The sequence below is a fragment of the Propithecus coquereli genome, unplaced genomic scaffold (assembly GCF_000956105.1).
Source record: "Propithecus coquereli isolate 6110/MARCELLA unplaced genomic scaffold, Pcoq_1.0 Scaffold113, whole genome shotgun sequence".
NCBI classification, from domain to species: domain Eukaryota; kingdom Metazoa; phylum Chordata; class Mammalia; order Primates; family Indriidae; genus Propithecus; species Propithecus coquereli.
This window is the reverse complement of record NW_012135303.1, coordinates 1,723,754-1,738,817: the sequence shown is the minus strand read 5'-3', so window position 1 is coordinate 1,738,817 and position 15,064 is coordinate 1,723,754. Positions and strand designations below refer to the sequence as shown.

General features: G+C 35.1%; 1 protein-coding gene across 10 annotated transcripts in view; it reads left to right on the top strand.

Annotated features, from left to right (window-relative positions):
• Positions 1–15,064, top strand: part of ABI2 (abl-interactor 2) — an 85,260-nt gene that overhangs the window by 19,679 nt on the left and 50,517 nt on the right. For all 10 annotated transcript variants that reach the window (XM_012655517.1, XM_012655475.1, XM_012655469.1 and 7 more), the window contains exon 2: positions 10,819–10,986. In XM_012655517.1, the coding sequence (XP_012510971.1) occupies positions 10,819–10,986 (168 nt within the window). The remainder of the gene's footprint in view (positions 1–10,818; positions 10,987–15,064) is intronic.

Sequence of the window (15,064 nt, the reverse complement as noted above, 5' to 3'; positions counted from 1 at the left end):
TTAGATTTTGACCTCTTGGATTGTGTCTCTAAAAGTTTTTTCTTCCTCCCTGTGGTTTCATTTTCTCTTAAAATGTCTCTTCATTGTCGTCTTAATGGGATTTGGTCGGTTAATTGAAGCACAAATGTGATTAATCTGCCCTGTTTTATAGCATGTTTTAAAATACAGTTATTTCTAAAAGTTTTTGGTGTTATACAGTCTTTGTCAGGTAATAGGATGGCATTAGAAGGATTACAAGAACTTTTATGCTTATATATGCACAGAGTATTCTTCACATGATATCTTTTTTTTCCCTGGCGGAAGAATGGGAAGCATCTGGAATGTTTTTTAAAAACAAATGCGTGAAAAAGGCAAATGATGAGGAAAATGTTTTTAAAACTTTATATTTAAAAAGCAAGATTTATGTTAGATTTCTTACCAAAGACTTATTTTTTTTCGTAAGGTTAAAATAGACATTATTATAAAGCTTATGATTTGTCACTTTTTGGGTAAAAATGTATAGTTAAGTCTAAAATGACTTACTTCCAGGTATGTTCCAGAAAAGAATTATGATATTTTATAGCCAAAAATCTCATAAATCCAGTATTTTCAATGTAATGTATAGTAACTGAGTCCTTGAGAGTGTAAATGCCCTATTCAAGACCAAGTGAGATAGTAGCAGAACTAGAATAATAGCTCAAATGCCCTTATCCTTTCTTGTATCCACAGTGTTTCTAGATATCTCACTTGTGGCTTTAGTGATAGGTTTTGCCCAAAACGGTCAACCACAGTCTCAGTAAATAACTAGTTGAATTTATTTTCTGAATCTCACAAAGATTAGTCTGTGATCAGTTGTTTTATTTCTAATGTGGCCTCCTTTTTCTTGAACTCTCCTGTGACACTTTCAGTGTATAGGTGAATATTAAGTTTATCTGCCTCAATTATTTCCAGTTCGCCTATATATAGGTTGTCTAGACGATGACATAACAACTTGACGATTTTAAATGTGTCATGTTATTGAGAACTGAAGCTAGTATTAATATATGTTAAACTATTAAAAGGAACAGTTTTAAATGTTTTAGGATTGGTTGGTTTCAAGTGACAGAAACTGAATTTGAATAAGCTTAAACAACCAAAATGAGAACTTATTCATTAAGCCATGTGAAGAAGTAGGAATGATTGGAATCGAGGACTTAAAAACCTTTAGAGCTCTGTAAGTCATTTCTGCTTCTTTCTGCATGTTGGCTTCATCCTTTAGATAGTAGGCATACTCTGGATACTGTCAGACATCCTTACATGTATTTCAGGCCTCATTTATTAATAGCTTTGAGGTAAGAGGACAAAGAAATTCTTTGTTCTAGAATAAGTTTGAAAAATCCAGGGGAGGGATCTGTGTCATGGTCGTATCTTTTGAACAAAGTCACTGTGCCCTAAAGTGGACAAAAGTATTGGAATTGGCCCAGTGTAGGTCAGACCCTGGGATATGAAGAGAAGGCATCATTTCTTTTTCTTCTTCTTTTTTTTTGAAGACAGGGTCTCTCTCTGTTGCCTGGGCTACAGTGCAGTGCTGTCATCATAGCTTACTGCAACCTCTAACTCCTGGGTTCAAGGGATCCTCCTGCCTCAGCTGCTGGAGTAGCTGAGACTACAGGCATGCACCACCATGCCCAGCTAATTTTTTTCTATTTTTAGTAGAGACGGGGTCTCGCTCTTGCTCAGGCTGGTCTTGAACTCCTGACCTTGAGCAATCCACCCGCCTCGGCCTCCCAGAGTGCTAGGATTACAGGTGTGAGCCACTGCGCCCAGCCGAGAATATAAATTTTGAGTGATTCCGTTATATTAATGAGGAAGGCCAGTGAAGAATTATTACTTCCTTTGAGGTCCTTCATGAATCCTCAGCAGATGTAGCTAAAAACGATTTTTTATTTGTTAGAGGAAACATTTCTGATGGATTCTGCTGTTGTCAGATCAGTTTGTTAAGAAAAGAGCTCTGCAGTTGATCAACATGGTAACACATTTCTAGTTCATTTGTATGCTGGACCCTGAATCTCGATTTTGGTGGCAGTAGCTCAGCTAGGCCATTTCCATAGTTGCGGCAAAATAAAACAAGTGAAGTGAAGGTACAGATAAGTGTGGCATCTGAAATGTGTTATTGTTGGTCTTTTTTTTTTTTCAATCTAAGCATGAAATGTAATTATTGAAACATTATGTTTAATTAGAGGGATATATAATAAAAATGGAAAAATATGAAATCTGTTACTGTGAACATTTTTTCTTCTAATAACTGCTAATATATAATACATAATTAGTATATTTCCTTCTAATTTATTGATAATACATAATTTTATATGCATACTATAGGATAATATACATACTATTTTACATAATTCAGATACAGTAAAACCCTACCATAATGACATGAATATAGTTTAAAAACTAAATCCCATGTAATATGAGATTGTGTTGCTTGGAGGTTCCAGAGGTGTAGTCGCGTAATACTTAGATTTGTGTTATTGGGGGTGCATTACCTTTGGGTTTTACCATATTTTAAATATTGTGTTTTTATAATTTTTTTGCTTATATTTTAAATAGTTTTGCATTCTTTGGCATCATAAAGTGAAGATTGTTCATATATAATTTTTTTTTCCTTTGGAGACAGAATTTTGCTGTCGCCCAGGCTAGAGTTCAGTGGCATCATCATGGCTCACTGCAACCTCAAACCATGGGTAATTTTTAATACTAAATATTTTAGGTCATAGTCGTGCCTAATGTATTTAACCCTTTCCCTGTTGTTGGATGTTTATATGGTTTCCAGTTATCTATGTAACAAGATGTTAAATGAAACTTTTCATGTTGTCTTTAGAGCCTATAATTTAGGCTCTAAAGCCGAAAACAACAGGCAATAATTACCTCCACATTTTTATAAAGGTTATTCGATCACTCATATAGGACTTGATGAAAGATGAGACTGCTTCTATAGTCCCTTATTTTCAGTATATCAATATAAATGTAAATATATATAAATAATGTAAATGAATAAAAAATTTTTAAAAGAGGTTTGTAGAAGTGCTGTGCTTCTTTCTCTTTTCCACCTAAGAGAAGTTTTAAGAAAATCAGTCATAGAAATTGGGGTTGTTGCTAAAAGGGGCACTGAAACTGCACCCCCACCTTGAGGCTTGCTAATCTGTAAAAGTGCTTGAGCTGTGAAGTACAGAGAGAGAATTTTTGGTAGAACCTGACCCTTGTCTGAATTGGGGATGTTACAGGAGTGGGCAAGAAAACTTTACCTGACTTTCTCTGAGAAAAGTCTGAAGGTTAAAGCAAGCTGCAGTAGAGAAAAGAGAGAAGGCTGTAATGTGAGGACCTAGGACTTCTAGAATTTGGAGAGGCAAAAATCCTGGTTTCTAGCCCCCACTCCCCCAACCCTGTTATGGGCTAAGTGAACAGAGCAGAAGATGGGTGGGATAGAGCTGTCTTCTAAGAATCTTGCTCAAGAAAACTGCTTGTTTTGGAAAGGTGCCCCTGTCAGAAAAGGCTGTGGCGGTTGTACCTTCTTCTAAGCTGAGATGAAAATATGCAATGTTAGTCAGAGAATGCATCCTCCCATTAAGAAGGGGTTCTGGGAAACCCATAATGTGCTTCACAAGGGAGGGTCAAAATTTTGTGTCAATATAGAATATTGACACCAGGTTGCTACAAACTAGTCATATAAGACCTTGTAGTTTCCCTCTCATTGCTCTTCTTGCTTTCCTTCTCATCCTGGAGGAGTAAGCTAGAAGCAACATAGTGAAGTGGAAGAGTGGAAAAACAAGGTTAGAAGAATAACAGAAAAAACCTATCTTCCTCCCCCCCTTCTCTGCTTTTGTGAAATTTCCAGTTTTGGCCTTAGCTGGAGAATTGGAATGAAAATTGAAGTTTTGATTTAGGTTGAACTGAACTTTTTACTATTTGAGAATGAAACTTTTAATACCTAAAAGTTACAAAATTTGCTGGTGACATAATTCAGGAGCAGGAAAAGGAGACCTAACATAGCATGAGTTGGAGGAAAGAGTTAATGATTATACCCTACAGAGTTCATCTTATTACACTTGCTGTTATAAATAACTGTGCAGAGAACATCTGTAACCTAAAATCTTTGTCCACATTTCTCTTTAATTCTTTAGCATAGTTTCCCAGAAGTGGCTTCAGAGTATGAACATTTTAAAGACATTTGGTACATATTGCCAAATTGCTGTCCAGAAAGATTGTACCCCAAATACATGTTTGCTGGTTGTGCATAGTTATCTGCCTCACTTTACCTTCACCAGACGCGATTGTTATTTTTAAAAAGCTTTGTTAATAATTGACCTGCAAAAATTTGTGTGTTTTAATTAACTTTTATTCAATTATTGCTATACTAATTAACAGCTGACACCAGGTTTTTGGTGGCTGGCAAATGTTTATATGTTTTACCTTATTTAATTTTAGCAATCTCTTGAGATAAATACTAATCTCATCTTTATTTTAGAAGTGAGAAAACAGGCTTGCAGTAGGCTTCTTAAACTTTAATGTGCATATGAATCACCCAGATATATTGTTAAAAATGCAGATTTTCAATCAGTAATTCTGGGTTGGGCTCAGGGTTCTGCGTTTCTTTCTTTTTTTTTTTTGAGACAGAGTCTTGCTCTGTTGCCCAGCACAGAGTGCCATGGCGTCAGCCTAGCTCACAGCAACCTCAAACTCCTGGGCTCAAGCGATCCTTCTGCCTCAGCCTCCCGAGTAGCTGGGACTACAGGCAGGTGCCACCATGCCCAGCTAATTTTTTCTATATAGTTTTAGTTGTCCGATTAATTTGTTTCTATTTTTAGTAGAGATGGGGTCTCCCTCTTGCTCAGGCTGGTCTGGAACTCCTGAGTTGAAACAATCCGACCGCCTCGGCTTCCCAGAGTGCTAGGATTACAGGCATGAGCCACCACGTCCTGCCAATGTTCTGCATTTCAAAAAAGCAGATCCCAGATGATGCTGATGATGTTAGTCAAAAAACTACACTTTGAGAGGCAAATGCTTATTATAAAAGTTTATAATCTTGCTCAAGGTAACACATCTGGAAAGTGGCAGAGTCTGTGTTTCCAGGCTTTAAGTGTGAAACTGTGCTATGCAAGTGAGGTTGAATGTTATTTCTTATTTATTACTTATTTTAATTTTTTCTTCCATGAATTTCCTGATGTATTCCTTGCTCTACCTTTGTGTTTTTCTTATGGATTTATGGCTTTAAGTCTATTGGTTGTAGGATATTTTTTAATAGATTAGTAGTTAGACCAGTTTTAGGTTTACAGAAAGATGAAAATATAGAGCCCCCCCATTGACTCTATTATTAATATCTTGCATTAGTGTGGTACATTTGGTAAAATTGAGCCAATATTGATGCATTATTAAATAATTATTTATATTATTATTAAATGAAGTCTGTAGTTTACATTAGGGTTCACTTACAGTTTTATACAGAATAGTTTCATTGCCCTAAAAATTCCCCTGTGCTCCAACTATTCACCACCACTGCCCTAAACCTCTGACAATTACTGATCTTTTACTATCTCCATAGTTTTGCCTTTTCCAGAATGTCCTCTGTTTAGAATCATACAGTATATAGCCTTTTCAGATTGGCTTCTTTCAGTTAGCAGTATGCATTTAAGTTTCCTCCATGTTTTTTTATGGCTTACTAGCATATTTATTTTTAGTGCTGAATAATATTCCATTGTATGACATACCACAATTTGTTTATCCATTTACACATTTATTCACTTATGTTTTTAAGCATCAGTTTGCTGAAACACCATTTACCTATTGAAGGACATCTTTGTTGCTGCTAAGTTTGGCAATTATGAATAAAGCTCCTGGCCTCAAGTGATCCTCCTGCTTCGGCTTCTCAAAGTGCTAGGATTACAGGCATGCTCAGCTAATTTATATGTCTTTAACTGTTGGATGCCCTTTTTTCCCCCTTACATTTTGAAGCTTAATTTTATAATTTTAAAATTTTATAATATAACACAAGAAAGATAGTTGTCTTTCTTGAACATTGCTTTATATTTAGAAAACTTTCTCCATCTAGAAATCAGATAATATAAGGGACTCTCATTTATTGACCTCTGCCATTGTGCCAGGTTCTATGCTATAAATTCTTGGCATATATAATCTCATGCAGTACTCATTTTTCACTGTCTGAGATAACAATATCTTCATCTGTCTTTCGTATCCCAAAACCCCTCTGTTCTCTTCATTCTCATATGATTACCTTGCCTCATACTTCATAAATTACTGTACCATATGAATGTATTATTTAATCAGTCTCATGTTTTTTTCTCTTTGACCATTACTATGTCAAGGAACAACCTTGTCTGTACCTTTTTTTTATTTGATTATTGTTTTAAGATAAAGTTATAAATAGAAATTATGAAAGTTGAGACTAAAATATTGAAACCTTTGTGGTGAGGTATTTTTTTTAAGAGTGATCTTATTGCCTGGTAAAACCAGAGAGTAGTGTTTCATAGTGTCAGACTTAGGTATATCAGAATGCTCCTTTGTCAGTCATATGCTGAAGTGGTTCTAGAATTGCTGTACTGGGGAATTTCAGGGGTAGCTCTAAATTTGAAAATGTGTTTTCTTAACACTCTAATTGAATGCTGATGGATGTGGCATCCCTCTCCAAGATGCCCTTTGGTAATGGGTTGGGGGTTAAATTAATGGCCAAGAAAAAATTATTTGGATTTATTAATAAGTTCTGATTCCAGTGTTGTAGTATAATGACTTAGAAGCCAAGACAGAATAAGCTTTTTACAAATTAAAAAATTTACATATATAGTTTACACAGAGAGGTTGTTTATATTATATATAAAATGTTTTACCTGTAAAACAGTTGTATACCCAGTGTGGACCTGTTTTGGTTATTGGTACAAAGTACCAATGATGTAGAAATTTTCTGACATTTTCACTTGAACATTAATAGGGTCCACCCTGAGCAAGAGTAAGACCCCCATCTCTACAAAAAATAGAAAAAATTAGCTGGGCATGGTGGCACGTACCTGTAGTCCCAGCTACTTGGGAGGCTGAGGCAGGAGGATCACTTGAGCCCCAGGAGTTTAAGGTTGCAGTGAGCTATGATGACCCCACTGCACTTTAGCCGGGGCGACAGAGCCAGACACTGTCTCCAAAAGAAAAAAGAAAAGATTAACAGGGGATATGGTTCATCTTTTACACATTTACTTAAGGCTTGTCACGAAATGGTTTACCTGATGTAAAAGATAAATACATACAAAACAAATAATCTGTGAGAATTACTTCTGTTTTTCTGAATCATCTGTGTAGTCTGTTAAGAATTCAGTTTTTTTCTTGGTTAAAAATCTCTCTGAACATTTGCCATCACTGATGTTCTCAACTTGCCTTCTTCATATTGCACATCTTGTTACCCCTCTTTCATCTGTACTACATTTTATTTATTTAATTCACCTTTGTAATTTATGAGAATTTTTTCCCATAGTAGGTCCTGAAGAGCAGATATGTTTTAAAATTTCTCAGCTCTGAGAATAATGTCTTGTGTATAAATCTTATTTTGTCTTGGCTTCTTTGTCATGACACTGTTATAACATTTGTTATATTGAATGAAAGTTTTAACTTTTTTTTTTTTTTTGTAACAGTGGCCACAGCTGGGTGTGTGGTGCCTGTAATCTCAGCTACTGGAGAGGCTGAAGAGGGTAGGATGGTGTGAGCATAGGAATTTGAGGCTGCAGCAGTGAGCTTTGATCATGCCACTGAACTCAGCCTAGGTGACAGAATGAGACCCCCTCTCTTAAACAACAAAATAGTGACCACACAGTGTAGCGTTGATTCTTACAACTTCCTCCTATCTGTCATTTTTTGTTATTTTTATAGAGAGGATGGGACCAGAATTTTGCCTCTTCTGTTAATAAAAATAATTGCTAAGTTGTCTATGAATTTTGTACAAAAATGAGTATCATTAATTCTTTCCAGTTCATGAAATGAAATATTAATCTGTGGGATCAAGATCAGAAAAATACCTATCTCCTTCAGGCTGCATGTTTTCTGGGGCTATTATCGTAATGCTTATAGGACTGCATTTGCATTTTTTATGTTTTTTAATATTTAGATATAAACTGTCATAGTATTTCTTAGACTTGATTAATGGACAGAATTCTTAATTTTAAATGGAAAGAACTTGACTTTCTGTGCTGACTTAATTCAGTAAAAATATTTAATGTTCAAACAAAATTAGATATAAACTGCTTACAATTAAAGCTAAGGTGATTTAAGCTCATGTAACAACTATAGATTCAAAATAAATTTACAAATAAGACAAAAATATGAAATTAATAAAATTTAAATCAGAAGTAGTAGTGTCGTAGATGATATTTTGCCAAAACTGAGTTGTCATTTGAAATTTGAACATGGTGGTGGGTTTACAAACTCCTTTGTTTTTTTGTTTTTTTTTTTTTGAGACAGAGTCTCACTGTGTTGCCCGGGCTAGAGTGCCGTGGCGTCAGCCTAGCTCACAGCAACCTCAAACTCCTGGGTTCAAGCAATCCTTCTGCCTCAGCCTCCCGAGTAGCTGGGACTACAGGCATGCGCCACCATGCCCGGCTAATTTTTTCTATGTATTTTCAGTTGTCTGATTAATTTCTGTCTATTTTTAGTAGAGACGGGGTCTCGCTCTTGCTCAGGCTGGTCTCGAACTCCTGAGCTCAAACGATCCTCCCGCCTCGGCCTCCCAGAGTGCTAGGATTACAGGCGTGAGCCACGGCGCCTGGCCCAGACTCCTTTGTTGACTATTATGGAGTGTGTTATGGACCTGTCTGTGCTGTGGATGTGCCTGAGCTGACTTGGCTCCCTCCTTTAAGCTATTTAAGCAATTGCAAACCCTCTTTAAAATTTTTCATTTGTACAGTACAGTATGAATGCATCATTTATATAAGTTTGTCTATTTTATCTCATTGATTTATTCTGCAATTGAAGTACCATGGCTTGGGCCTAACATAGTTGAACTCCAAAGCAGTACTGAGTTTGCTTTATGTTTCTTATTAAATAGTTATCATTTGGTTATTCCATATAATTCAGATTATGTTAACATATTAATTTTGTACTTTTGTGAATAAATTGCTGTGAAAATAACAAAATACAAAAATTATTGAAGAGAACTGCTGGTTCTTGGAGAATGAACTGTTTGGGAAAAAATTATCTAGCATCATTCATAGTTATTCTTAGATGCCATGTAATTTATATATAAAAATACTAAAGTCTGTGGTGCTTATTTGAATAATCTGCTTAGGCTATCCTAGTGTGAAAAATTTTGACAAGTATCAACTAGAAGAATTGAGTTGTAGGATATTCATGTTAAAATTCAGCTGTAGGATATTCATGTTAAAATTTTAAAAGTAATTAAACATTTATAGGTATAATTTATAAGCACAATTTTATTTTTATATAAATATACGACTTTAATGGCAATATAGTTTTTAACATCTTTTATTTGCCTCAGCCAACAGTAATGAAATTTAAAACAGATGTGACTGTCTTGAAAGTAGCTGTTACGGAATCCTAGAATGTATGTTGCTTTGTAAAAGTATTTGTCTTTAACCAGGTTTGGTGTCATTTCTGTTGTTAATTTAAGCTTTGATAAAACTGATTATTAAGGATTAGAATAGAGAAGGGAAAAAAACAAAGACAGTGATTCTTAACTCTTTTCAAGTTAAAATGGTATTATTTGGTTATTATGTTAACTGTCTCTTCTTCAAAAGAATTTTACTTCCTTTGCTTCCCCCAAGCCTAGGAAAAATTTCTGTCTAGGGTTGGTTCTGATTTCTATACTATGTGGAAGAGATTGGGGCATAGTGAATTTTGGACAGTTAACGACCACTCAAGGAGATCACAATTATATTAAATATATAATTTATAGTTTTAGAAAGTGGTTTTACATTCATTATCTTATTTGTTCTTTACAACTTATCAGAATGGTTGAATCACGAATTTATCTCCTGCTTTATAATTGAGGAAATTGAGGAACTGTGACTCCTGTACAAGTTGACATATTATAGCAAATGATAGTGTTGATATTAACATAAAAGGTTTCTGGTTCAAAGACTGTGTACTTTCAACTGAACCATAGAGTCTTTCTATAAAACTAGGGCAAGAAGATGGTGTTTGGCAGTTAGTAGCATAGAATATGTAACTTTACCATTGCTTTGTTCTGTGACTTTGGAAGTGGTCAGTTAACTACTTTTTGCTCTGTAGTCTCCATTTTTCAAGTAGGGTTTATGATTCTTGGTAATTTACATTCCATAGAGTTATAAGACTTAAAATGTTTGGGAAGAAAGGATCCTTTTATTACTTTTAATTTACTGTCATTATCACCACTTTTATTTATCATTAGTATTACTTTAATCAGACATTATGTCATGGCCATATTTCACATGTTAGAGTGAAAGGAAAGGAGAAATGCAGGGAAGTAGAAAAAAATGTCCAAATTTATGCATTCAAATCAGTGCTACCCTTCCAAGTGATGTATACTTGCTGCCATTATGCAAAATATCCATTGGATCTTATTTTTCAAATAATAGCTTCAGAGTTTTATTTGTATTTGTACAAAGGTATTTTTGTGCAACATGAAAATATTTGTGCCTTCAGTCAATAGTTCAGTTTTGGGTTTACATGATACCAATAATTAGTTTTCAGAACATTTTTTACTTTGTGTAGATGTAGCAACAGAATGATTTTGGTGAGTACTTTTGTAGGTTAGTTTGCTAGAAATGGGTTATCTTTGAACTAATAATCATTGGTTTTTTTTTCCTTTAGTCAGCAGATAAGCAGCGAGCCCTAGAAGAAACCAAAGCCTACACCACCCAATCCTTAGCAAGTGTCGCCTATCTAATAAACACCTTGGCCAACAATGTCCTGCAGATGCTGGATATCCAGGCATCCCAGCTACGAAGAATGGAATCTTCAATCAATCATATTTCACAAGTGAGACCACACTGTTTTTCTGTTTGCCTATGGGGAGCCCTTTATAATAAACAACAGATTATCTGTAATGTTGGCAACCTTTATTATGTGAATTAACTCACATATGTATGATTTGGGAAATAGAAAACCAATATTAGGTTGTTGTTTTACTTTTTGTTTTGCAGGGGTTTTTTTTAAATTTCAGAATATTACGGGGGTACAAATGTTTTGATTGTATGTTTTGCTTTTGTGCAGTTTGAGTCAAAGTTACATGTGTGCTCATCACCAAGGTAGTGTGCATTGTACCTGTTAGGTGTAAATTTGCCCATCCCCTCCTCCCCCTTCCCACCTACTTGGTTTCTGTTGAGGTTTCACTAACACATGTGCCCATATGTGTTGATTAGTTCCAGTTTAATAATGAGTATATGTGATGTTTGTTTTTCCATTCTCGTGATACTTTGCTTAGAAGAATGGTCCCTAGTTCCATCCAAGTTGTTACAAAAAGTGTTAATTCACCATTTTTTAATGGCTGCATAGTACTCCATAGTATACATATACCACATTTTATTAATCCACTCATGTTGATGGACACTTGGGTTGATTCTACATCTTTGCAATTGTGAGTTGTGCTGCTGTAAACATTCTAGTGTAGATGTCTTCATGATAAAATGACTTTTTTTCCTTTGAGTAAATTCCCAATAGTGGGATTACTGGATCAAATGGTAGGTCTACTTTTAGTTTTTTGAGTTATCTCCATACTGTTTTCCATAGAGTTTGTACTAGTTTGCAGTCCCATGAACAGTGAGTGTATAAGTGTTTTCTTCTCTCCACTTCCACACCAGCATCTGTTGTTTTGGGACTTTTTGATAAAAGTCATTCTCACTGGGGTTAGGTGATATCTCATTGTGGTTTTGATTTGCATTTCCCTGATGATTAGAGATGTTGAGCATTTTTTCATATATTTATTGGCCATTAGTCTATCTTCTTTTAAAAAGGTTCTGTTCATGTCTTTTACTCACTTTTTTATGGGGTTGTTTGGTTTTTTTTCTTGCTGATTTTCTTAAATTCTGTATGGATTTTAGCTATTAGCCCTTTATCGGATGTGTAGCATGCGAATATTTTCTCCCATTCTGTAGGTTGTCTGTTTGCTCTCATGATAGTTTCCTATGCTGTGCAGAGGCTTTTTAATTTGATCAGGTCCCATTTATGTTGTTGTTGTGAGTACCTTTGGGGTCTTCTTCACAAATTCTTTGCCTAGGCTGATGTCTATGAATAGAATTTTTCCAACATTTTCTTCTAGAATTCTTACAGTTTCATGCCTTAGGTTTAAGTCTGTTAATCCACTATGAGTTGATTTTTGTGAGAGGTTCGGATCCTGTTTCAGTCTTCTTCATGTAATCCAATTTTCCCAGCACCATTTATTGAATAGGGATTCTTTCCACCAATGTGTGTTTTTGTCTGCTTTTTCAAAGATGAGGTAGCAATATGAGGATGGTTTTATATCTGGGTTCTCTGTTCTGATCCATAGGTCTATGTCTCTGTTTTTATGTTGGTACCATGCGGTTTTGGTTACTGTAGACTTGTAGTATAGCTAGAAGTCTGGTAAAGTGATGCCTCCTGATTTGTTCCTATTGCTTAAGGATGTTTTGGCTATTTGGGGTCTTTTCTGGTTTCATACAAAGTGTAGAACTATTTTTCCTACTTCTGCGAAAAATGATGTTGGTATTTTAATGGGGATTGCATTGAATCTTTAGATCACTTTGGGTAATATAGACACCTTAATGTTTATTTTCCCGATCCATGAACATGATACATGTTTTTTCATCTGTTTACGTCCTCTGCTGTTTCCTTCCTCAGTGTTTTGTAGTTCTTGCTGTAGAGGTCTTTCACCTCCTTAGTTAAATATATTGCTAAGTATTTTATTTTCTTTGTTTCTATTTTGAAAGGTATTGAGTCTTTGATTTGCTTCTCTGCTTGACTGTTGTTGGCCTCTGTGAATGCTGCTGGTTTGTGTACATTGATTTTGTAACCTGAAACTTTGTTGAATTTATTTATCAATTCCAGGAATCTCTTGGCAGAATCTTTGGAGTTTTCTAGATATAAGATAATATCAATGAAGAACAATAGTTTGATCTCTTCTTTCCCCATTTGGACATTCCTTCTCTTGTCTGATTGCTGTGGCTAGGATTTCCAGCACTATGCTGAATAGAAGTGGAGATAGTGGGCAGCCTTGTCTGGTTACAATTCTAAGAAGGAATGCTTTCAATTTTTCCCCATTCAGTATGATGTTGGCTGTGAGTTTCTCATACGTGGCTTTTATAATTTTGAGGTAAGTTCCATCTATGCCTATTTTGTTAAGCGTTCTTATCATAAAAGGGGTGCTGAATTTTGTTAAATGCTTTTTCTGCATCTATTGAGAGGGTCATGTGGTCTTTGTTTTTACTTCTGTTTATGTGGTAAATTACATTTATAGATTTCCATATGTCGAACCATCCTTGCATCTCTGGTACGAAGCCTACTTGGTTGTGGTGGATTATGTTTTTGATGTGTAGCTGAATTCGGTTTGCTAGGATTTTGTTGAGAATTCTGTATCTATTATCGTAAGGGATATTGGTCTGTAGTTTTCTTTTTGGTTGTGTTCTTACCTGGCTTTGGTATCAAGCTGATATTGGCTTCGTAGTACGAGCTGGGGAAGATTCCTTCCTTTTCGATGTTATGGAATAATTTCTGCAGTATAGGAAGCAGTTCTTCTTTGAAGGTCTGGTAAAATTTGTGTGTGAAACCATCTTGTATGGGACTTTTTTTTGTTCGGAGGCAGAGTCTCGCTCTATTGCTCAGGCTAGATCCTATAGTGTCAGCCTAGTTCACAGCAACCTTAAACTCCTGAGCTCAAGTGATAAGTGATCCTCCTGCCTCAGCCTCCTGAGTTGGTAAGACCACAGGTGCCCGCCATCACATCCTGCTACCTTTTTTTAAAGTTTTTTTTTTTGTTTTTAAGAGATGGGGTCTTGCTGTGACGCAGGCTGGTCTCAAACTCCTGGCCTCAAGTGATCCTCCAACCATGGCCTCTCAAAGTGTTGGGATTACAGGCATGAGCCACTGAACACGGCCTCAAACACTCTTTTTAGACCTAAATGATTAGAACGGTTTTGGAACAAAAAGAAGTTTAAAATGTGCACGTTATTGTTTTTGATAAATCTTGAGAGTTCAGGATTCTTTTGAAATTGACTTATCTATTTTTGAGAGTCTAAAGTTTAGCCAATTTGTATAATGAAACCAAGTATAGTCCAGACAATCAAATTAGATATAGTAGGTCAACCTTATATTTTTGCTATTTGAAAATTTATCAGACCAATCCAGAGGGATTTGTTATTTTTTGATACTATTTAATCTTTAATCTGAATTTGCCATTATAAAGGTTTCTTCACATCCCATATAAACTTCTATAAATGTATAATTTATTGCTTGTTGTGTTGTTGTGTCTAAGTTTTCTTAAAGAATTAGTTTTAATGAGTAAGAAATTTTATTTTGGGACAGCCTCCTGAAGGAGATAATCAGTGGCATCTTAAATGATGAAATAGATGAACTTGGTTTTCTATAGGAGAGAGGTTGACCAGTTGCTAATCTGATGCAGAATTTCAAGGTCTGTTCTTGAGGCTCTTAAAATTTTTACACATTTGAAGTATTGGCAAAGGACCTGAAAAATAAAGTAAGAAGAAAAGAGCAAATACAGAAGAGAAATTAACATATTAGAGTTTCTAAAAAGAAGGAACTTTTATTAGTAATTAGGAGTAAATAGGAGAGATATGGATAAATGATGACAACAAGCAAATGGCAATGAAAGATAATCATTTATTTTCTGATTAGAATTATGTAGTTCTTTCGTAGAAAAGGGTAGCAAGCTCAAGAAGCAAGGGGAATAGTCTGGATTATAAGTATATGTATTCTGTTAATGAGAACATTTTCTTTTCAAGTATCATATGAATTGGAATTTAATTAATATGGTCTAATTAATGCCATCTTTTTAAGGTATTTTAATTGAATAAGTAAAAAACAGGATAGGGATTAGTAGGTCAGTAATAATAAAGTCCTTAGAGTT